Source organism: Pomacea canaliculata, linkage group LG5, assembly GCF_003073045.1.
Source record: "Pomacea canaliculata isolate SZHN2017 linkage group LG5, ASM307304v1, whole genome shotgun sequence".
Lineage (NCBI taxonomy): Eukaryota > Metazoa > Mollusca > Gastropoda > Architaenioglossa > Ampullariidae > Pomacea > Pomacea canaliculata.
The window spans coordinates 1,998,242-2,020,413 of record NC_037594.1 but is presented as its reverse complement, the minus strand read 5'-3'; the positions used below and the strand labels follow the sequence as shown (position 1 = coordinate 2,020,413).

Genomic DNA, 22,172 nt, shown 5'->3' with positions numbered 1-22,172 from the left:
CCATTTTATTTAATTTCCATGATTCACATATTTTAAAACTTTAGCAAAGTATAAGCATAAACTATAAATTTCCCAAAATTCACCTGATTGTACTGACCATTGAGATGTGCTTCAAACAAAATTTCACAACAGTAAGTAAATGCACTGAAAAACATGTCCCTAAGCTAAAAAATGGGGGGACTCAATAGTAGGAAGATTAAAGAAATGTCAAAAAATCAAAAACAATTTAGTTACAAGCAAATAAGGAGTGATCTAAAATACAAAACTGTTCCCAAAACAGCCAATACCCTTTCACAATATGCTATCCAAATATAAATCTACATGTTGCAATGTGAATAAGCTTTCATTTTCATCCTTCAAATAACTAGATAAGGGTATTTCGTAAACCAGTGCAACAGCTTGGAAAGTAACATGGAAATTGATTCTATTTGGAAACATGTAGCTGATGAAATTATTCATGGAGGTAGTACTACAGGCATTTAAGTATTGTCGACTGCTAGTCTACAATATATGATGTAAAAGTTTACAACTTTTTAAACATGCAGCATATGTAGAGTATTCAGAAAAATTAAATGATGTGGGTTTTTCTTTCTTGTAATATTGTCAGCTATTAGCAATAGTTTATGTAAAAATTCAAATCACTGGTGACCTAAAATAATACTTAGAAAATCATACCTTGGACAATGTAGTAAATAAGGCTATCATAAATAATATGAAAAAGTTGTAAATTTGTGCATTTCAAAACATATTTGTGCTTTGGATTCTAGAACTAAATGTTCTATAGGAACCTGTATCAAACTACACAATCATTCAGTGTCAACCATAATACTCTTATGTACATAGTAAATTTTAATTCATAATATGTATAAGCAGCTCTCAGTACTTATTAATACTCAAGCCATAACTTCAATCTTTTGCAGATGTTTCACCCATAAATGCATGGAGTTCAGTTTTGCATTTTTTTTTTTTTTATGTTCTATGCAAATGTGCACAGATGGGATGCTAGAATGCAGCTATTGTGTTAAATCAGGTAATGGAATAAGGGAAGAAACCATTAGTACCCTTCAGGGGTTTTTTCCTCCCAGATTTTTTTTCTTCATCCAACTGCACTGTGCAAAAAAAGGATATTACAGTGTAGGGCCATTAAGCCACGGTCCAGTAATCCGCAAATTCGCTTAAGCAAAATGCTTGGATCCTAATTTTTTTACACTATTGATCATACATACTTGGCCTCTCAAACACTCGAGACAGGTGTTGACAGCTGTCATTTTGGCATTTCAAATGTCCGTGATTGACATACTATGCACTATTAATCCATTTTATCCACACTTGCCATGAGTAATAAACATAACCATGCTTCATATGATTTCAGCAAAAGCTGAATGTCATCAAAAGAATATAAATCAGCGAAACTTGCATTAAAGTAAGCAGAGAGTTAGGGGTACTTGAGTCAACACTACATGGACGTATCAAAGATGAAAACAAATCAAGAACATTTCTTGATGAGCTTGATAAAGATGGTTTAAGATGCAAGAGATCCAGACAGCATTATCCAAAAACATTTAAGCCACGGTTAAGCAGTTTAGACCCCAATAATCGCGGCTTAATGGCCCTATACTGTACTTTCCCATTTTAACACTAATCTTGACAATAAAAAGTTATGTATCATCTGAATTCCATGTTTCTCTTTGAATGATCTATAATTTTGGGTATACTGAGAACAGAATAGTCTCACATTTTATGTTTTGTAAACTTTTTTAAAAATGTCATGAACACAGATTTCAGATCTATCTTTCAACAAGATAAAAAAAATAATACATGGATGCAGAATAAAACATTTTATAGTTTAAGAAATCCTCTTATAATTCTTTTGTGTGTATTACTGTTGTGTTTATTGGAGATTTAAATGTGTTTCTACATGAACTTTGGATTGCAACTTTTGTTGGTGACATAGCGCCTGTAACATGACAGTGAGAATCAGGTGTCATGGGTTTGTATCCTGGTTCAGACAAAGCTTTCTCTGGATGTCACACCTGTTTTACATGGCTGACTATTGGTGGTCTTCTCCAGGCTCTCTAGGTAGGAAGGCTGCATGATTTATAAATATTCTGATTGTGTTAACACTGATCTTTCACAACCAACGTTAAAAACCTGCTGAGTCTAAAATCAAACCATTCTAAAACTACTTTGATAACAATCATTTAAGAAGGCCACAGTCTTCAATAAGACTGTCTCTAGGTCTCTGCATCACAACACGTCTATTGTAAGTTTTAGGTTCTTAAACTCATCTAGCATCATGTTCAAAAAAGAATTTGTTGCAGAACTGCCTGCTAGGAACAGTCAGAATGTGCTAATAATTGTTACCCCTCCCCATCAATTTCAAGGGGAACTCAATGTTTTAGTCCTAAGACACACATGCACAATAAATAAGAATTTTTTGGAAAAGCTGTAAACCCTGTCTTCTTCAATCCAGCTTGCCAATCTCTGCACTTCCATTTGCACCTTCCTCTACTTCACTCTGTTTTGCCTGCAGTTGCTGCTGCCACATTTCTGCATAGTGACCTCCCTTGGCTATTAGCTCTTCATGTCTGTGAAACAAGCACAAAGAGTGTGTCATGCATATTTTATGTCTTCTGCCAAAGTTACCCAATAAGTGCTTAGCTCTCCCTGACCTGTGCAAATTTTCAATTGCTTGCATTTCTTGATCTCTGCTTCGGTCAGTGTTCTAAAGAATCACCCGGAGAGTGACACTTAAGCATATAGTGATTTTTGCACTTTCTCACAACTAGGACCTAGAATACCCTTATTCTAAAACAGTGACTTTAAAACTTGAACAGATTCCTTTGAGCATATACTAAAATGAAAAGAGGATTCAAAAAGAAGACACAAAGGTGCAAATGTTTCTAAGTACTTAATCCTGCACAGGGACATCCACGAGAAGGATTATAGCAATTTTTGCAAACTTTTCTTCAACTGTTTATTTTCTTCCTATAAACCTCCCATGCAAAAGCAGTCACTCATGAGACAGTAATAATGAACACCCTTGACAGCGAAATATTCCTTAGCAGCACTTACACACCCTTTCTTCATTTATCATTGTTTTCCAAAATATGAATACTTACGTTCCTCTTTCAATGACCTCGCCCTCATTAAAAACCAGAATCTGATTCGCATGAATGATAGTGGACAGACGATGGGCTACCACAATTGTGGTTCGATTTTTGCACACATTCTCTAGTGAAGTTTGAATGTTGCGTTCTGTTTTTGTATCCAGTGCAGATGTTGCCTGAAACAGTTTAACTACATGAACAAATTCCTTTGTAAAAGGCTTCCTATTAACATTCCAAACATGCCTACAAACAGCCTAAAAATGTACACACATGGTATTTTTCTACTCCTGGTTTGTATAATGCAGTTCTATCGAAAACCCCAAAGAAGTCAAAAACTATATTTACATTTAATACACATTGAGAAACTTTCATTTTCTCTCTACCCTAGCCCAACAACCACCACTCACCTTCCAAAATATACCTATGTCGTAAACATTTTTTTGTATACCTTGCATGATTACAATTAACTTTCTTTGTCTAAAAAGTCGCTTTGAAAATAACTTTTAGCTCTTATAAAGGCATATTTACCATCTATTTTCACTGCTAAAGCAATGTCATTGCAGTATGATTCATGGCTACAAGATGAAAGTGAAGCCCTAAAAGTAGATCTTGTAGCAAAATTAGAAATGTAGGGTTTTTTTTTTTAAATCCATAACTTAATCCCCATAAAAATGTCTCATTCCAACAAAACATGTGAATGGCACTTCAGATGTAATGCTGTCATTTTTTTTCAAATAGACAAATATTTCTCATACAAAAGCCTGGGTGGGATGTTAATATTCCAAATCTTAACTGACTTGCTTTCATTAACAAAGGTTCATATCTGTGCATGCATGTAAAGAAAAACTATCAAACCTCATCCAGCAGAACAATGGCAGGGGCTTTAAGCAAGGTGCGAGCAATGGCTACACGCTGTTTTTCTCCGCCACTCAGCTTCAGACCCCTTTCACCCACCAACGTGTCATACTCTACATTCCAGTCAGCAAAAAGAGAAGAAGGTCAGTTTCAGATGCAAACTATGCTTTATGTTTCTGTGCATCACTTGCTCAAATTTACAGGCTACGAATTAATTACTGACATGTAGAGATAATTTTCACATTTATTTATAGATACATAAACCAGCAGACAGTCTCACCACCACCCATTAAACACAATTGTTTGTAGAGAAGCAAGGGAAGTGACATAAAAAGGGTTAGAAATCTTGTACTAGGGGGTATAACTTCATGTAAAATCTGTTCTACTGCAAAGTGTGGTGAGAGGCAAGATAATAAATACACACATATATATATATGTGTAGAAGCACCCTTAAAGAAAGAAACTCTCACGTTTGGGGAACGTTAAAATGCGATTGTGAATCTCGGCAGCAGCTGCAGCTGCCTCAACTTCCTGATCGCTGGCTGCCACACGACCATATCGAATGTTGTATCTGGAGAATAGATGCTAAACGTATTTTCATCTTGCTTTAATAATAATAATGCTGTACAATTATATCGTACAATTTCATAAAACATGCTAAAACAAACATGTAGCAATGCAGTCAAGAAAAAAATGTTATTGTTGTCCAAACAGCAATCGCAATGAAATTGACAATGATGAGCATTATTATCTATTAGGTGGCATACAGACTGATGATTGTCACAGACTCAACAGCAATACAATGGCAGGGAAAGGATGAATGGAGCAGGAGGCCAGATTATAAACAAGAGTCAGGAGGGTCAGTCTGTGCTACTGACTCGTATAGCCCCAGAATGTAAAACTGTGGGGAAAATGAAGCAAGTAAAATAATCCATAGAGCAGAAAGCATGAACAGCTGCTGAATTAATCCAGAAAAACAAAGATGATTTAGTCTAGGTATGTTGTATGTGAAGCACTATGAGCGCATCTTTGGAAAGATGCTATATCAATCCTCATTATTGAGATTTTTACGTAACTGTGACTTGCACAAATGTGCTATATCTCTCTTAAACACACACGCACACAACCACCCCTTATCTTCAACACTCACTTGGTACCTAAAAATCATGCTAAAATATCTGCTTACCTTATATCAGTGTTAAATAACACTGTGTCTTGAGGCACTACTCCAATGGTCTGTCGCAGTGACTTCTGACTTACCTGAGGAAAATATGATACAGCTTCATAAAGCACACAGCCAAAAATAGATTCTATGTTTAGAAAAGGAATCTGCATGATCCTTACATACGATCAATTATATCTATCAAGCCTCAAAGCTAAATTTTCATTAAAATGGAAAAAGAACATAACCTTCTAAATCTGAAAATCTTAATATGCACAGATCAGTGTGTCTTTACAACACTACTACAGAAGAGGCATCGGCTAACAAATATCCTGAAGTTCATAAATTAAGATTGGGAGCGATATTCTAGAAGGTGGCAAAGGTGAAGACATTCAAGATGCTACAAGTGTCTTGCCGTTGTCTTACCATTGCTATGTCCTGTCCATCAATTTTTATACTGCCACTCTCAATGTCATAAAAACGAAACAGCAGCCGTACAATGGTACTCTTTCCACTGCCAGTGTGCCCTACCTGTTAGTGAGAAATTAAGATTCACTGCTTGAAATTAACTGCATATTCATCCTAGAGTATTTACATCATCTGTTTATGCAGCAGCTGCATATTCATGAACTTGTGAAATGCAACAAACCACCCTTTATTTATCTATAAAATAGTTTTTAAAAGAAACCATCTCATCTTTTCATGAAGCATTCATTCACTGTTTCAGAATGCTATGCAATTTTGCAACGAAAGTTGATAGAGTATTACACTGTGCATTGTATGTCACTCAACCTACATTAATGTTTTCACAAGTACATCTCAACTCACTAGTGCCAGCGTTTCCCCAGGGTTCACTGTGAAGGAGACATTTTTTATGATTGGCTTGCTGCAAATGATGAAGCAACCCATGGTGTAACAGAAATATGAAACAAATCATCATTGCCACCATCTTCTCTTCTGCCACCACTGCCATTTTTACGCTTCACAATATTATAAAATCAATATCACATAAAATATAGTATCTATATAACAATTACCTGATTATTCATCACTGCATAAACGTTTTCATTAGAAGAGCAGTTTTATTTTTTCTTTTAAAAAAACTTACCTAGGATCATACCGAAAGCAAACATTCTGAAATTCTATTTTGCCTTTGTAGATGATAAGGTCTTTGCAGCCTGGCACATCTTTTACCTATACAGCAAAATAAAATTGAAAATTGCATGCAAACCAATGTGAAGCAAGAATGTATTTTTAGAATACACTAGCACTAGATGGTCATTAGATCACTGAAAATACAGCTCTGTCAAATACCACAAGATGCAAAAATACATGTTATTAAAAAATTCACCATGGGTTGGAAAAATGATTAAGGATTTTTCAAAGTGTGTAAACAAAAACAGCCAAACAAAAATTGTACAATTTTAAATAAAAAAGCCTTTCTTTACAGCATGGTTAAAGATGATCAAAAAAACAAATAAGTAAATGATGAGAAAGATCTTCCAAGACAACAACAAACTTTAAGACGAAGGTGTGAATGTAAAATTATTTACAGAAGAAGTTTACCTCAGCATCCTCTGCTAAAAGATCAAACATGTTTTCCATATCAATGAAGGCTTGCTGGATCATTCTATAAAAGACAAACACAATTTCCAAATATCTTTATCTCATTGTCGAAATAATCTTTCAGTAAAACTATTAGAATGGCCGGATAATGGCCAGCTGCGATAAACAGCTATCCCAGGTACTGTGTTCATTTGTGCATGTCTTTTTTGCACATGCTTGCATGTGTGAATAGTTAAGACATGATAGAGACAGGAAATGCTGCCTAAGTTAATGGTAAAGTCTCTCTATCACACACACACACACACATGTACACTCTTCTACAAAGTCCTACTTTTAACAAAGCATAAATGGGCAGATACATGAACAGATAATACAAAAGCATAGCAACCACACCTGTAGTAGGTTCCTAGCCAGTTGAGAGGTACAAAGAGCTGAGCCAGGTAGGTGCCAAACAGAACATAATCCCCTACTGTCAAGTGTAGCCCTGCCACTCCGCTGACAACAGCCCAAGCACACAGTAAGGCCCCAGCCATATAGCCCACAGTTGTAACAATGTTCTGAGCTGAGTTCAAAAGATTCAGGCTGGCATTTGACTTCCATTCTGCGACCTGTAAATGTAATGGATAGGCAAACTGGTGATGGCTTCAGGTCTTTGCTATATCTTTATCTTCCTGTTTGGCTGTGATATCATCTAAATGACAAGGGCACTAAGCTCATTTTCACAGGAAAGGAACTGCTATAAAATCCTTATTATATCAATAATAATCATTATCATGATGTTTTCTTTTGAAAATCATAGTAAAGTAAAACCAATATTACTTCTGATAGCGGTAACTGACAAAAATCATGACAATATTAGTGAAAAATGTATGACCAACAGGCAACCCCCTCCAAAGAAAGGTCTGTGAAAGCTAAAGAGATCTTGAGGACATTGTGTCATTCATCCTAAAGACTAGTCTGGAGTATAACCTAGTGAATGAGAAGACAAAACGTCACTAATATTTCCAATGTCATTTCCTTGAATTAAAAAGACTTTCAAATACCTGAAAATTTGTGATAGCTTCATCATAGCGTTGGGTTTCAAAATCAGAGGCCCCATAGTACTTCACCTGGAAAGTTTTTCAATATAATCACTGCAGCTTCCACAAGAGCAGAATGTAATTGAAGAATGGTCAAAAACATGGCGAGAATTTTATGAGCTCTTTATTTTATCAGCTCTAATTTTGGTAAGCAGCTTAGATAAAATAATAATAAAATAAAAAGACAGATAAAAGTAGAAAGTCATAATAAAATAAAAGAAATAATAAGGAGCACACTTATAACAACTTACTGTTTCAAAATTCAACAGTGAGTCGACTGCCATTGCATTGGTTTTGTTGTCTAGCAAGTTCATTTCCCTGCGATATTTTGTACGCCACTCAGTGATTACAATGGTAGAGGCTGAAATGTCAACAAGATAACATTTACAGTACTGCAATAGATGCTTGGATCATTGTTCTCTTACTATAACATACATAGTACACATGCACACGCATGTTTACACACACACAAATATACAAGCAAGGAAATAAACATGTAAAAAAAACTTAAAATATAAGAAGAAAAACTATGTTTGGTTTTGTCATATTTTCCACTGAACTGCATTTAAAACTTATATTACTACTACTCACCAAGATACAGAAACATGCAAACAAAGACAATGAGGCCAAAAAGATAGTTGAACACCGTCACAAAGTAGATAATGGCAATGACAATGTCGGCAATGGTTGGGAAGATTTGGAAAACAATATAGCTGCAGCAGAAACAATAAAAAATGTTGTTAAAGTCATAAGCTGCAAAACAAGATCCATAAGAATGGTCTATGATTACCTTTTACTATCATTCTGAGTTAATCTAAATAATATCGATCTAAAACAAAAAATGTTATAGATACACTCTTCTAAACTTAATGTGTTGAAACATAATTGCACAATATTTTTAATTTCACTGGTCCTAGCTTGCAACCTTTGGCTAGTCTCTGCTAACACAGCAGCGGTTAGAATTAAGCAGAAAATCCTCCCTGTATTATGAGGTATGTTTTTACTGGTGAAATCTATAATGATCTCATACAGGACATCACCATTGTTTGTGATCCACTTTATTCAGCATTTTTTTAAAAAAAAACCCAAAATTTTAAATGATCATTGGGAATTTCCCTGTAAAACTTCAAATAAATAACCATTGTTTATTTTAAAAATTTCTCTTCTTGATCTCTGAGATCTAAGCACAAGCAACCAGAGTTGTGAATATGATTTATCCTACCTACAGCCATTGAAGCACATAACAGTGCCAATTTTATATCTTTTAAACATGCACTGAAACCATTTCAGTCATAAACAAAGACTAATGACGTGCCGCATTACTTACTTAAGGAGATTGTTGATGCTGTCAGTTCCCCGATCCACTACTCTCAACACTTCCCCTGTCTTGCGTTGAAGGTGCCATCGCAAAGAAAGACTATATATGTATGTGTGTGACACACACATACACATGCATGCAAACAAACAGATTTATACTATTCATTATGAGTCCTCTTTGCACAATAAAGCTCTGGTTAACAGTTTCATAACTGGTATTTACAGTGTTATGTTGCACTATGTTTTAACTTGGTGCACTAATTAATCTAAAAGGTGTAAAATGCAATGCACTACACTGTTACACATAGAAAGAGAAAGGATAGCTGGATGGTTAAAGCACTAGCATCTGAAGCCAGTGATGCACATATGAGCGTAAGCTCCCCTCCATTCCCCACTCGACCTACTTGTTGGAAGGGTATTTGACTCCTTTGAGGAAAGGGTAATGTAAGATAGAAAGGGAGTGACAGCAAGGGATCACAGAGGGACAAAAGATAGAAACCTTCATTATTTCAAAACATATGTTAGTGTTACAATACTTCGACAATTCTAAACCATTTTAAAATCTTTGTTATTTCTACACATAGCACTTCCATATATAGATCAACAGCAAAGACTCACTGAAAGAGTAAAAAAAAAAAAATTGTAACGCTGCCTGAAATCAATTAACAAAAAATAAACTGTAGACAATTTATATGCCATTAAAACATCTCACCTGTGGAGATGACTGAACAGTTTGACTTGAACACGCCGAGTAGTGTATTGCTGCACCTTAATCCACAGAAGGGATCGCAAGTTGTTGAGAAAACCAGTCTGACCTGCAGCATGGTCAGTTCAAAAGAAAGGTTATAACTCTTGCTCATGGTCTAGCAACAGAAATGATTTCAGTGTCAGAGCAGACTTTTATAATACAATACAACTTTATTGATCACCAGGGGTAATTCAAAGTAGTACTCATACTAGCAATAGTATATACACATACATGATATAAAAAAGATAATATAAATGTACATGTTGAAATAGTGTCTCTTTCACACATACACATTCTCTCTCACACACACACATTCCTAATAGCAGATACAGTTGGTGACCCCAGGCAACTCAGTATAATACAAGATGACAGCCAGTAGAGTTTATCAACGCCTAAGTATTCATGCTGACTGGTATTTGAAGCTTTGTTTTCCAAGGTCTTCTTTTTAAATAAAGTTTTGCATGAGATGCCATTTTTAAGATTTTAAAAAAATCTATTTTTTCCTTAGCATTTGCACTAAAGAAATCCCTGTCTAGGCTACTTTAAAGACTGGCATTTCTTTGACCCTTATTTTATCATATGGGTAATTTATTAAAAGAAACTAGATTTGTAATAAATAAAAAAAGTAATTGGAAAAATATATTACTATTATAGCAGTAGCCTCTACAATAATATCCCATATACAACCAACATTCAAGCTCCTAGCTCATCAGACCCACAAGGGTAACCATACACACTGAAATCTATGCCTACAGGTCTATGTATATGATAAATTTTTATGCAAATGAGAGAGACATGACATGACATCTTTAATGCCAATGACTCATAATCATCATGATATGAGGGAGATATTTACAATATAAAACAGCATGTTCAACAGCAATTTATAGGCAAATAGATATTTTCATATAATTTGAACCTAAGCACTATATGGTTGTCAGGCATATGCTCTTACCAAAGGAACATGACTAATTTTATATATATATAGGTATGCTCATTATACTTCCATCTGTATTAACACACATTTACAAGCATCTAAGTGAATATGCGTGTGTATGAGAGACAGAAAATGATACCTGCTATAATTCAAGTGCAATTAACTACTGAACAATGACCTTAATTAAAACATATTTCTGCTTGCACAACTGCCATCCATAAAACCAGTGCTTTTAAGGAATAAAATTTAACATTCCTTATCTATCAAATTAACTTCAACATACCTGATCCCCTCCCTTCCAAAAAATTCAATGCCACATAAATGAGGATAAGGTCATAGCGGAACTGAAGAGGCTCCACTTGAGCACTGGCTTGAGGTGTGTATGTCAAACTGTCCACTGCAGAGGGGGGAAAAAAAAAAAAAACACAGGCAAATTTAGTTTTCTCACACTGTCTTCATGTTTTGCTTTGTTCACAGCATCAACAGACCAAAAATTAGAAATCACAACATAATTGATTTCAACAAGCCTCCAGACATCCACTTTGTTGTGAAAAATAAATATCACAATCTGTTTTCCAAGATTTTTCTTGAAATGTTTTCAAAATTATAATTTTAAAGTTTGCTCACCATTTACCACTTGGATATATGAATAGAGCTGCCTGCAAAATTATTTTACCATATTTACCTGCCCATATTTACACCCCAAAAAAAATGCAGATTTAACTTGAGAAGCACATCTTGGAGTAAAATAGGATTATCAAAAAAAAGACTACACAGCTTATATAGCTGACCTATTTCTTTGCTGTAGATTGGAACAAGAACGTTGAGTGCTCGACCAAGAGCAAGCAAAACAAGGCAAAAGAAAACAGTGAATTGCAGGGTGAAGTTTCCTTTAGGCCAGACGTAAGGCATCATAAGTTTCACCTTGGACCACACATTTGACCATGTTGAAGTGTTCTGATTGGAAGGCCTGCTTAGATTCTGCAATATAATAATGAATAAACTCATATAAAAACAAATCATTTGTATTTGCATTGTCTATATATGTGCACGTGCATGCAGCAATGCATAAACTCTGCATGTACACATCCTTGTAAATACATGTGTATCAATAATCAGTTACACTTATAAATGTCTGTATATGAATGAAGAGATGAGCATAAAAAGGGAGATTTTACAGTAAATATAGTGGACAAATGCATTATACCTAAAATAATTTTTTTTCCTTTGAAGAAAAGATGGACATACATATCCAGACCACCTCAGAACTAAAAGTGCTTTTTCACATTGACAGTATTTTTCACAATTGTTCATTATAACGCAACCGACATTTTATTTCCAAACCACCACATTACAGGGAACAGTGCAATGAGCTCACTTCCATATGGGGTAATAAAAATTCTATCATCATTAAAAAAATTCTTAATTATTTCTTTTTGTCATTTTACAATCTCATTGTGAACATAAAAATCCTTGTGAACTGATTTAAGCACTGACTTCTTCATCATTTAGAAGTAATTCACTGGAGTAACGTGAACTGGGCAGACCCAACCCAAGAGCTCCCAACACCAACAGGGCGAGTGTCAGGGTAAGCGAAACACCCAGAGACCCATTTCAATGTAGTCTGATGTCCTGTAGAGAAATAAGTTGATTCTTTTGTCAGGAATATAAAAGATGTATTAAAGTAAAGTACAAATTTTAAAATTATTTTAACTTGACTACAAGTCACTCTAAGAGAAAGAGTGTGTCAGTATGAATGATGTAATGATTGTGATTGCAAGGTGCACTGATGTGCGTACAAAGCACTTTGAGCCCATCTTCAGTAGCAGAAAAAGTTGTTAGAGAAATAGATTTATTTATCTATAGACATTCCCCTATGGCTAGTCTGGACATCAGTGTGCATGGGTAATAATGTCATATTTAATAATATCCTTAATAATTCATATTCATAAGCACACCCGTTTGGGCCTTTCTTTAAAAAAAAATTTAAAAAAACGGATTTTTCTACTCACGATTTGAGATGCCACCACCATTCCGAGCTCCACCATGAAACGAAGGCCAGAATTTCCCTAATCAATGCCAGTGTCCAGAACAAAATTAATAGTAAGCCATGTCCCCGTGTTGGGATGGAAGGTAACGCGTAGTTTCGCTCCAGGAAAAGCAGACGTAGGGTGATCAGGTATGCGAGGATGAATGAGCATGCTGTAGACACATGGTAACCGCATAAAACTTTGTCATACAGCTCAACATTTTGTAGTATCATATGTGTTATTGCCTCTGTTACCAGGGAAAGAGTGATGACCACTTGGGCGTATATAGCTCTGGACGTAGGGATGCGCTTTTTGTCCACTGTAATACTGTATCTGCCATATATAAAACACTGAAGTATTCCACATAAGAAAATAAACACACAGAGCAGGCCAGACGTAAAAGAATCATAGAAGCACCTGTTGATTCCATTGTTTATCCATACATGTATCCAGGCAGTGCCGTTATCACAGAACTGCATCTTAAAAACGTAAGATTACGCTGCACCGAACAGCGGGCTGGGTTACTGCACAGTAGGCGTAAACACGCTGCACCGTTGTTCGTACGCCGACGTGAGTGTACTTAGTTTCAACAATAACACGATGTGAAGTGTTTCAAAGTGCCCACCGTTTTCGCGTATCCTTTGCACTTTTTAATTCGATTTTTCCTCTTCGAAATATCCTAAAAGAGCTGTAAGTCTGTTCGTGCTTGGACACAAGTGAAGCAAGTTCGTATTACAGAAGTAGCTGTGTCATGCAGTAGTTTCGTTTTTTTGACGCTTGTCAAGGGAGGTCAATGGCTTCACCTCACGTAACGCAGCTGACATCATTTTACGACTGTCAAATCCTTCATCTTCATAATTACAGTAATAATTACAGTAATTCTTTGAACTGACATGTGTACGTATTTCATAGAAACCATGCTAATGTTTTAAAAGTGCTATCTACTTATATTTTGAGTTTTACGACAACATGTAACTGGTGATCTTCGGCAAACTTTAGTTGGAGGAAGCCGGTATAAACATTTGTGTTCAAAGACCAGCTGAGACAAATTTATCACTGGTAAATTATAGTTTCACAGCGAAACAGTCGATTAGTATGTTAATGAAGTATCCATTACGTAATATCATCATTTTGTTTGTTTGTCAGTGCACTCAAAAGTGTCACAAAATAGTCTGTTTTGCAGCTGCTAGTAACACTGTTTTAAACTGCTTAGACTCGGACCATAACACCGTAGGCAGCTGTACAGTGTGTCTGAGCTACACACAGGACAAAAATGCCGCTGCTGCCCCTAGCATGTATAACTTTGCATTCACAGTTCATAAGCAAAATAAGGTGCAAAAACTAAGGGCCAAATATTTAAAATTTGCTTATTCTTTTTCCCTCTTAAAAAAATCGAAAAGTCACTAACAATGAAGATTGCAAGTTTTCACTATTCACAACTTTTGTCATTATGTTTGTGTGCTAATAATGTGTATTTGTGGCTTGAAAACCAAACTAAGGTAGTGTGAATAAAGACTAAAGAAAATAATATATACATGAGAAGTCATTTTACCATCCTTTCTTTGAAGCAACAACCACAATCACAATTAGGGAAAAAAATGCAAGACACTGGCAAAAAAAAAAAAAAAAAAACAGTGCAAAAATAAATCCATGAAAATCTTTTATTAACACGTCAACAATGACAATGCACACAGAAGCAAGAAAGGAGGAGAGTTATAGAATAAACTTGTCTATAATTTTTTAAATTTTACTTAGCAGGTAGATGGAGCATTTGTGCAACATTGTTGTTCATGGTTTAAGTGGTTTTTTTTTTTTTTAAAGATGGCTGTTCCTCCAGGAAAGACACCTATTAGTTATTTGCAAGAGTACTGCACCAAGAGGGGGCTAACTCCACAGTATGACCTTATTGCCAATGAAGGAGCTGTTCATGAGCCTACTTTTCTCATGAGGGTGACTGTGGGTGATGTGGTCGCAACTGGCAAAGGTAGTCATCCACCCATTTCTTCCAGCTATCTTCCCTTTACGTTCATAGCATTTCATACAAAGGCTGTATTAAACGGTCACTATACAACTTTGAAAAATATAAACTCTAAATACTGCATACAACAATAGACAAACATTTTAAAGCAAGATATGTTTGTTCAGAATTGATACTTAAAACATTATTAATAAATATTAAGAATAATATGTCGTGGTCTGTAATATTGAAAGAGTTGTGTTCTAAACAAATTCTTACGAAGAAAAATATTGGAGATCTTTATTGCTGTCAAAAGGGGACACCTCTGATAAAATACCAGCTGGTAGAACAATTTTGGTACCCCTACCCTGAATTGAGAGTACAAGGCTTTATCTGCTATGTAAAGTTAGCTGAACTACCCAGTTCAGGTAGGATATCCAGATAGGATAACAAGCTGGATAAAGCGCTTCATGAAGACAAGCATGGATATTTTTAAATCGATAAATATTTTCATCAACTAGGTTACGATACCAGCACTGAAATGTTAATTAGGTATACACATATATTTGTTTAATGAATGATGTTGAGACAGGCTCAAGCAAGAAAAAAGCTAAGCATTGTGCTGCACAGTCAGCTCTGAACCAGCTCATTGGGGTACAGAATGGACAGAACTCTGAAGAGAATGGGTATGACAAACCTGCTGCTGCATGCTTGCTTTCATGTTAGCAATTGCTGGGGTGTCCTCTCTATACATGTATATCACTAAGAAATGCTAGATTATATTACAGCATTCATATTTTTGTAGTTTTGATTAGTCACAGATTTGCATCGATAATTAAACAAAATTCTTTTTGAGTTCTGTAGTCAACTGAAAAAAGTATCAGACACTGTGTGCTAGATAAGAAAATGTTAAAAGAAAGTTTAGTAAGTCATAAATGCATAAGATATATATATCTTCTATTTGATCATTTAAATATATGCACACATTTTTTATAAAAAGCTAAATTGTGTAAAAACTGTAGACTAAACACTATTTCTGGGGATCCTCTGTGTGTGTGTTTTAGTCTACATTGCTGTAATTTTAGTTTTATAAAGCATACTGTTGGACCTTCATATAGAGCATGCATATTATATTTTTTTTTTATGTTAAATATAATCAACAATATAGAATTATTTGTAGATTTTGTTTTAGATTCACATGCCCCTGCACCTCTAACCCATATAAATATTGAGGCGTGACAGTATTTTTAAACAGTATTTTTTAACAGAAGAATAACAAAAGGATAAATATGTCTATTTTTGTACACAACGTTTGTTGGAGATTTTTCAGAAGCTTTATTTCTGGGTAAAGAGCTTTACTCTCTGCCATCAGGGTTGATGCTGGTAATGGAGATGAAGGTGTGGGCAATCCTATTGGAGAGCTACAGGAGTTTACGCAGAAGAAACTCATGAAACCACCAATTTATGAATTCAGCAATGAGCAGGGACCACCGCATGCTCGTGAATTTGTCTGTACCATCAAGCTGGGAAAATACGTAGAGAAAGGTCAGTACTCTTTCATGCAGACATATTTCCGTTGCTGTAAACAAAATCTGCCTATAACTCATAACATTTCTCCTCTACATTTTTTTTTTTTTTGCTCTTATCATCATCATTGTCAATCCTTTATTTGTGCCAGTTTTAGAAATTTAGGGATAGTGTATTTATGATCCTGTTTATTATCCTGTCAACTACTTAATGGTATTTGAATACAGACCAAATATAGTCAATTTTAGTGATTTTGAAAGGCCTTAACACTCACACTATATGTATAGTTATATATAACTATTGGTCACTTCTTATTGAAGCAATAGTGATCAGTAACATTCAGTAAAATCTGCAGGTTTAGTATGTTTAAGTTTGAGATATTGGATGAGACTGTGTTTCCCTGTCACTTTGCTAGGGACTGGACGGTCCAAAAAAGCTGCCAAAAGAACAGCTGCTGCACAAATGCTTCAGCACATAAAGAGTTTATCACCCTCTGGAGAGAAACCTCAAAAGGTTGAAGAATCAGATGAGGATGAAGAAATTTCTTTGGTAGGTATAAACATGATCATTGTTTGGTTTTTTTCCCCAGTTTTTGTTTCTTTTGTTGTCCCTGCTATATGCAGTCCTTTCATTCTCTCCCTGTATTCATACTCTGTCAGTTTTGAAAGGATTCAAGTCAGGTAAAACTGGCAGAATGTTACCATCTTGTTTCCTTCCCCTCTCTGGCTATCTCGTGATCCTACATTCCTTTTAGGTTTAAAGTAAATATAAACAAACCAAAAGGAAATGAGAGGATGCCAAGTCAGCAGAATCCATCAGAATTGACAGCAGAAAGAAAGTTCGGGAATTTACATATCGAAACAGTCTACTAACAACAGATGGAGACAGGAAAGGATGTGAAGAACAGATTTATCAAAGCAAATTAAGCCCTTGACATGTTACAAGAAAATTGGAAGTCAAAAGTTATAAGACAAATTAACAAAATTAAGAATTCACCAAAGTAAAGTCCTTTCAATATTACTCTATGGGAGTAAATACTGAAAGACAGCCCCAAAAATTTCGCAAAAACTAGAGACCTTGCAAAATGGATGTCTGAAGAAAATCACGATACTCTGGACAAGCATGATCACCAACAAGGGCCCTCATAAAAGCCATCTGCACCAAAAAAAAAATCTGTTGCAATCCAGAAAAGAAGATGGAGATGGCTTGGGTTTGTGTGTAGAATAAAAACAAATGGACCAGCCAAAAAAACCTGGTTAATATCAAGAAAGAACTGAAAAACTAAAACCTTACACAGAACAGCATAACTATATAGTGCTAACTGATAAAAGTGGAGGTCTCTAATGCTACCTAGATCTTGAGAGGACAAGATAAGTATAATAATATGATGTTACTGGTGGCATCAGATAATGAACACAAAGAATTTTGGTCACTGATATGAGTGGCTTCTTTTCTCATTACAAATATCAATGTAAGTTTATAGGATACCCTATGAGAGGAAAAGAAATATGAATTTCCTCCGTTTCAATGGATTTTAATGTAAAAACAGTTAACATAATAAAATATAATCTAAAACAGCTTAAGTTAACATAAATTTAGCCCACTTTTACAAAGAACTCTGAGCCTGAATGATGCTTCAATTCAATTCAATTCAATTTAACTTTATTATCTCACTAGGAGAAATTACAAGACGTGGTAAAACAACTGGCTTATAATAAAACATAATAAAAACGTAATAACATCTTAATTCCACTCAAACTATCATCTCACACAAACACCTACAGTCCATGTAAATACCCGACTAAATAAGAAACAACACTAAAACTATATTCCCAAACCACACACCCACACCCTCACACTCACAAATCCTTCCAACACTTATTCAGTAAGACAACAGACTTGTGTATAAAACTATTCCTAGAACGGGCAGTGAAAGCTCTGGGAACAATAAAACGTCTCTTGGACGGAAGAAGGTTATAATACTTGGGGCTAACACCAAGGAGGTTAAGCATGGAGAGTATATAACAAAGTATGTGCATGTGTTCTTTTGTGCCTTTCTCAACTCTGCAATTTTCTCTAGGGCTTTGAGACAAAAGGATCTTACACTGCCCTGAAGGAAAAGGGAAAACCCCAAGTTTCCTCTACTCCCCAGTACTCTAAGGATCTGCAGGTATTCTATGAAAAGGTAATGAAAGCATCTGGCAAGCAGCTGAAGTCAGTAGGGGCACCAGCACCCTCATCCAACTTTTGTCAGATGTTGCAAGAAATTGCAGAGGTGCAGCGCTTTGAAGTATCCTGCTTTGATATCCCAGAGTGTACCACAACAGGTTAGTAAGTCCTTGCCAATGCCATTGTGTGTTTATGTGTGTCTACAGTGTTTAGGATTTATTTCTATCTGTTGCTGTGAAAAAGGTAAAGGGTCTTATAATCAAGTGGCTGTAGGGACAGGTAACTTTAAGCAGCTCACCTGGTAAAGAGAATGGCACATGAAAAACAGAAACTAACCTATCTTTCCATGGCAATTTTTTTTTTACATTCCCTATTAAGTCAGCAGGGAGGAGCTTTCCAGTCAAATGCCTGGGCAAACCTCAAACTTATAACCAGCAACAACAAAAATCCCCTCCATTTAAACATTATTCTTCAATGTGTCTATGAAAGGACTGTTACAGGTGTTTGTACCCCATTCAGTCATTTTCCCCTAACAACGTAGTGTCAATGTGTGTTGCAGGCATGTACCAGTGTCTGATTCAGTTAACCACCAGCCCAGTGGCAGTGTGCCATGGATCAGGAGTTACAAAGGATGACTCACATGCCAATGCTGCACATAGTGCATTGCAGTACCTTCGAATCATGACCAAGTCCTAACCATGGTGCCCAGGAAATCCCATAGCCTCATGTTGGTCAAATAGATTTGTGCAAGCTGCTGTGGACTAAATTCTGCAGGATACATTTTGAAGTTAAGCATCCTTTGTCACTCAAGTGTGATAACAACTATGCCTTGAGGATCAAACATCCCTTGCGGCTTGTGGCAAGCTTTTCTGTTACAGGACTTTGTGTTTGTCATTAGTCCTGCAAAACATTCTCACACTGAAACTTGTTGCAAGATGTGTGGGCAGCAAAGAGCAGACCTGTAGCAGATGTTGCAATACTCCTTAATCATAATGCTGAAAACTTGGCATTGCTTGCTTCTTCCTACATTCATCTAAATGTGTGATCATGTTTTTTCTATGCCAAGGACATTTGAAATGTACAGTGCTACAGCATGCTTTGCTACACTGCCCTATTTGATGTATGTGAGGTTATGTAATGTCCTGGGGATGTCTGTATAGATGTTTTTATATTAAGTGTTATAAATGTTTTATGTGAAGAAATATTGATGCATGTTTTAATGCTACCTTCATCTTGATGTCTGTGACTTTTTTTCACCACATTGGGATGCTTATTATTGTCTACAGTTTGCACCAAGGTTTGTAGAAACACGGAAATCAGAACAGTGACATAACATATCTGCAAAGCTGTTTTAAGCTTTAGTTTGGTGCAAGCTGTTAGCAGTTAATAGCAGTCCTTAGAATGCAGGGTTAATGCAAGGCTGAAAGATTTACACAGCATTTCAACCAAAACAGATTTCAACTTGCTAAATTTCTTGTGAAGGAACTGTTCAAGCCCCTTCAGTCGCATCTCAGCAGTTTGTTAGATGTTTTAACAAAGCTTAGGATGGTGTCCAACAGCTTAAAACACATTCCTTTGCTTGACAATGGATCATAAGCGGGGTCCAGCATCGACATATGATCAGCTGACCAGTTGAATTTGAATTTATTTTTTAAAACTGATCATTTACTGTTCCATGAATTATTTAACACAAAGAAACATTGGGTCCCCACTCTATTTAGAAGGTAATCTGAAATAAAATTTCTCATAAGCATTTAAATAAAATCAAGAGTGAGAGTGACTTCAGGGATTTTGTTGAATACAAAAAAGTTTACTCGTGCATTTTTAAACACAAATAATTTTACTAGTGATGATAGGTTCTTTGTAGATATTGTATGTGTGAATGCAAGCTGAAAGTGTTTCATTCAGAGTCAGTTTGAAAGAAAACAAACATTGTATCTTTTTTTATGTTTAGCCAACATTGAGGAAAGAATAACAGGACATATTCAAAAATTCCAATATCAGAGATTACTCCTTTTTTTGTACCCGTCCATTTCTTAGTTTGGTATTTAAATATTCTAACATCTGCCTACTATACTGAGAATAAAATAAAAATAAAAACCTGTTAAGTTGACAGATTTATGCCTGAAGTATATTTTGGGGGAGCCAAGACATGATAAGACTTGATCGAATAATATGGTAGCTGATTTTAAATGATTTTTCTTTTGAAGTAGAAATCTAGAGAAATTCTCTTTTTTGGCATTAGAATGATTTTTTTGTATTGCTGATGCAACACATGGGGTCAGTAAGCTATATCGTCAGGATAAAAATCCCTTCTAGCTTATTTTCTTTTTTTACCATAAGTTCTTTGCAGATGTGCATCATTCTTGGTGATATTTAGGATCAACATTAACTGCTTGAAGAGAGAGACTGAAGTGCAATGTTTTTCATAAATGACCCAGAAAAGAATGGGAATTCCAGAGCATTTTTCTTTGTAGCCCTCATTTTAATGGAGGTTAAAGTCTTCTAGAACAGATTCTTTATCATCTGTCCCTATTTTTACTTGTAAGTACTTACTGAGTACTGTAAAGACCTCTTTAGAAGGAGCTCAGTCTCACTCCTGTAAAATCTTGACATTTAGCAGGCATGCTTAGTGATGGGTCTTAAATATTTACAGCTTGTGAGGAGATTTATTAATGTAAAGATTGGAAAATGCAGATAAAATTTTCCTGCAAAGTTTAGTATGTGCAATAGATAATTTCAAGTGACCCTCTTGTTATATAAACAGGTACTAATGTATGTTTCAATTTTTTGTGATGTGATAAATTTTTCAGATGTACAGTAATAAAAGAGGTAGGCAAGAATACATTTTCAACACATTTATTCCCTTCTTTTACTGCACCTAATTTACATATGACTTCAAAAATTGTGAAAATGTACATTTTAAAAAGATGGAAATATCTTACACTTGCTGGTTATTACATGCAATATATATTTTATGAGTGTTTAACATGTAATTAGTTGTTAAAGACATTTTTTTTCAACCTTAACAACAACAGCCAAAAAGTAAACTTGCTCCAAATGTGTATCATCCCAACAAGTGTAAATGAACTTATTGACCTGGTGAAATTGAGCATTAAAAGAAAAATAAAAGCTTTTTGAAAAAAAATTGATCAGGTTTTTAGTTTAGCTGACAAAAATATCTTTGAATTTGTGTAGAAAATTGATTGCGACAAACACGGAGTTTGTTCTAGTGAACAAATTTTTTATTTTGGTGTCAGGAATGCTTTATCTTTTAATAAATAGCACTCAGTAGCACTTCCTTTTTGTAAACAGGTATTGAACTAAAACTTTGACTCGAAGATGTACTGTTTAGCATGAACATTTATTTCCTTTAGCACACTAAAGCATCTTCTTGATCAGCTACTGAAAAAATCCTTACAGTGCATCCTTTGTTTACAATATATTGATGGAACGCATCCATAATACTATCACTTGGACTACAAATAGTATTAAAAGTTGATAAAATTGCACATAGCAACTCTTTCATTGTATATTCATTTGTGATTGTTATGAATGAATTCTCGGCAGCACATATTTAGACCCTGTCTCCAAGTTTAAAATGACAATTTCCTTTTCATTGTCATAAACAAGAAGAAAATTTGTTTAATTAAAAATGTGACATGGGCAAAATGCTTGGTTGAATATCTGAAAAAGTGGAAAGTTTGTAAATTTG

General features: G+C 35.2%; 2 protein-coding genes across 2 annotated transcripts; one reads left to right on the top strand and one right to left on the bottom strand.

Annotated features, from left to right (window-relative positions):
- Positions 1-1,107: 1,107 nt before the first annotated feature.
- On the bottom strand, positions 1,108-13,608 carry LOC112563575 (ATP-binding cassette sub-family B member 6, mitochondrial-like). The gene is made up of 19 exons (XM_025237646.1): positions 12,787-13,608; positions 12,272-12,406; positions 11,566-11,755; positions 11,058-11,171; positions 9,802-9,904; positions 9,100-9,189; positions 8,364-8,485; positions 8,024-8,133; positions 7,737-7,802; positions 7,087-7,301; positions 6,694-6,757; positions 6,236-6,321; positions 5,956-6,013; positions 5,554-5,658; positions 5,152-5,225; positions 4,436-4,536; positions 3,966-4,078; positions 3,123-3,286; positions 1,108-2,588 (listed from the first exon to the last, which is right to left on the bottom strand). Exons 3-19 carry the CDS (start codon positions 11,687-11,689, stop codon positions 2,465-2,467), a joined length of 1,833 nt encoding a protein of 610 aa, XP_025093431.1. The 5' UTR covers positions 11,690-11,755; positions 12,272-12,406; positions 12,787-13,608; the 3' UTR covers positions 1,108-2,464.
- A 162-nt stretch (positions 13,609-13,770) lies between these two features.
- Positions 13,771-21,969, top strand: LOC112564724 (RISC-loading complex subunit tarbp2-like). The gene is made up of 7 exons (XM_025239737.1): positions 13,771-13,863; positions 14,626-14,788; positions 15,354-15,447; positions 16,134-16,306; positions 16,704-16,837; positions 18,369-18,615; positions 19,017-21,969. The coding sequence occupies exons 2-7, from the start codon at positions 14,626-14,628 to the stop codon at positions 19,151-19,153; spliced, it is 948 nt and encodes a 315-aa protein (XP_025095522.1). The 5' UTR covers positions 13,771-13,863; the 3' UTR covers positions 19,154-21,969.
- Positions 21,970-22,172: the final 203 nt, after the last annotated feature.

Bases quoted from the DNA above. Each gene is read 5' to 3' on its own strand.
- LOC112563575 (XM_025237646.1), bottom strand. From the start codon at position 11,689: ATGATGCCTTACGTCTGGCCTAAAGGAAACTTCACCCTGCAATTCACT. The intron at 6,322-6,693 runs GTAAACTTCTTC...TTTGCTGTATAG, and splicing joins TTTTAGCAGAGGATGCTGAG to GTAAAAGATGTGCCAGGCTG. The intron at 4,537-5,151 runs GTAAGCAGATAT...TCTATTCTCCAG, and splicing joins TTATTTAACACTGATATAAG to ATACAACATTCGATATGGTC.
- LOC112564724 (XM_025239737.1), top strand. From the start codon at position 14,626: ATGGCTGTTCCTCCAGGAAAGACACCTATTAGTTATTTGCAAGAGTAC. The intron at 15,448-16,133 runs GTATGACAAACC...CTCTGCCATCAG, and splicing joins CAGAACTCTGAAGAGAATGG to GGTTGATGCTGGTAATGGAG. The intron at 16,307-16,703 runs GTCAGTACTCTT...TCACTTTGCTAG, and splicing joins GGGAAAATACGTAGAGAAAG to GGACTGGACGGTCCAAAAAA.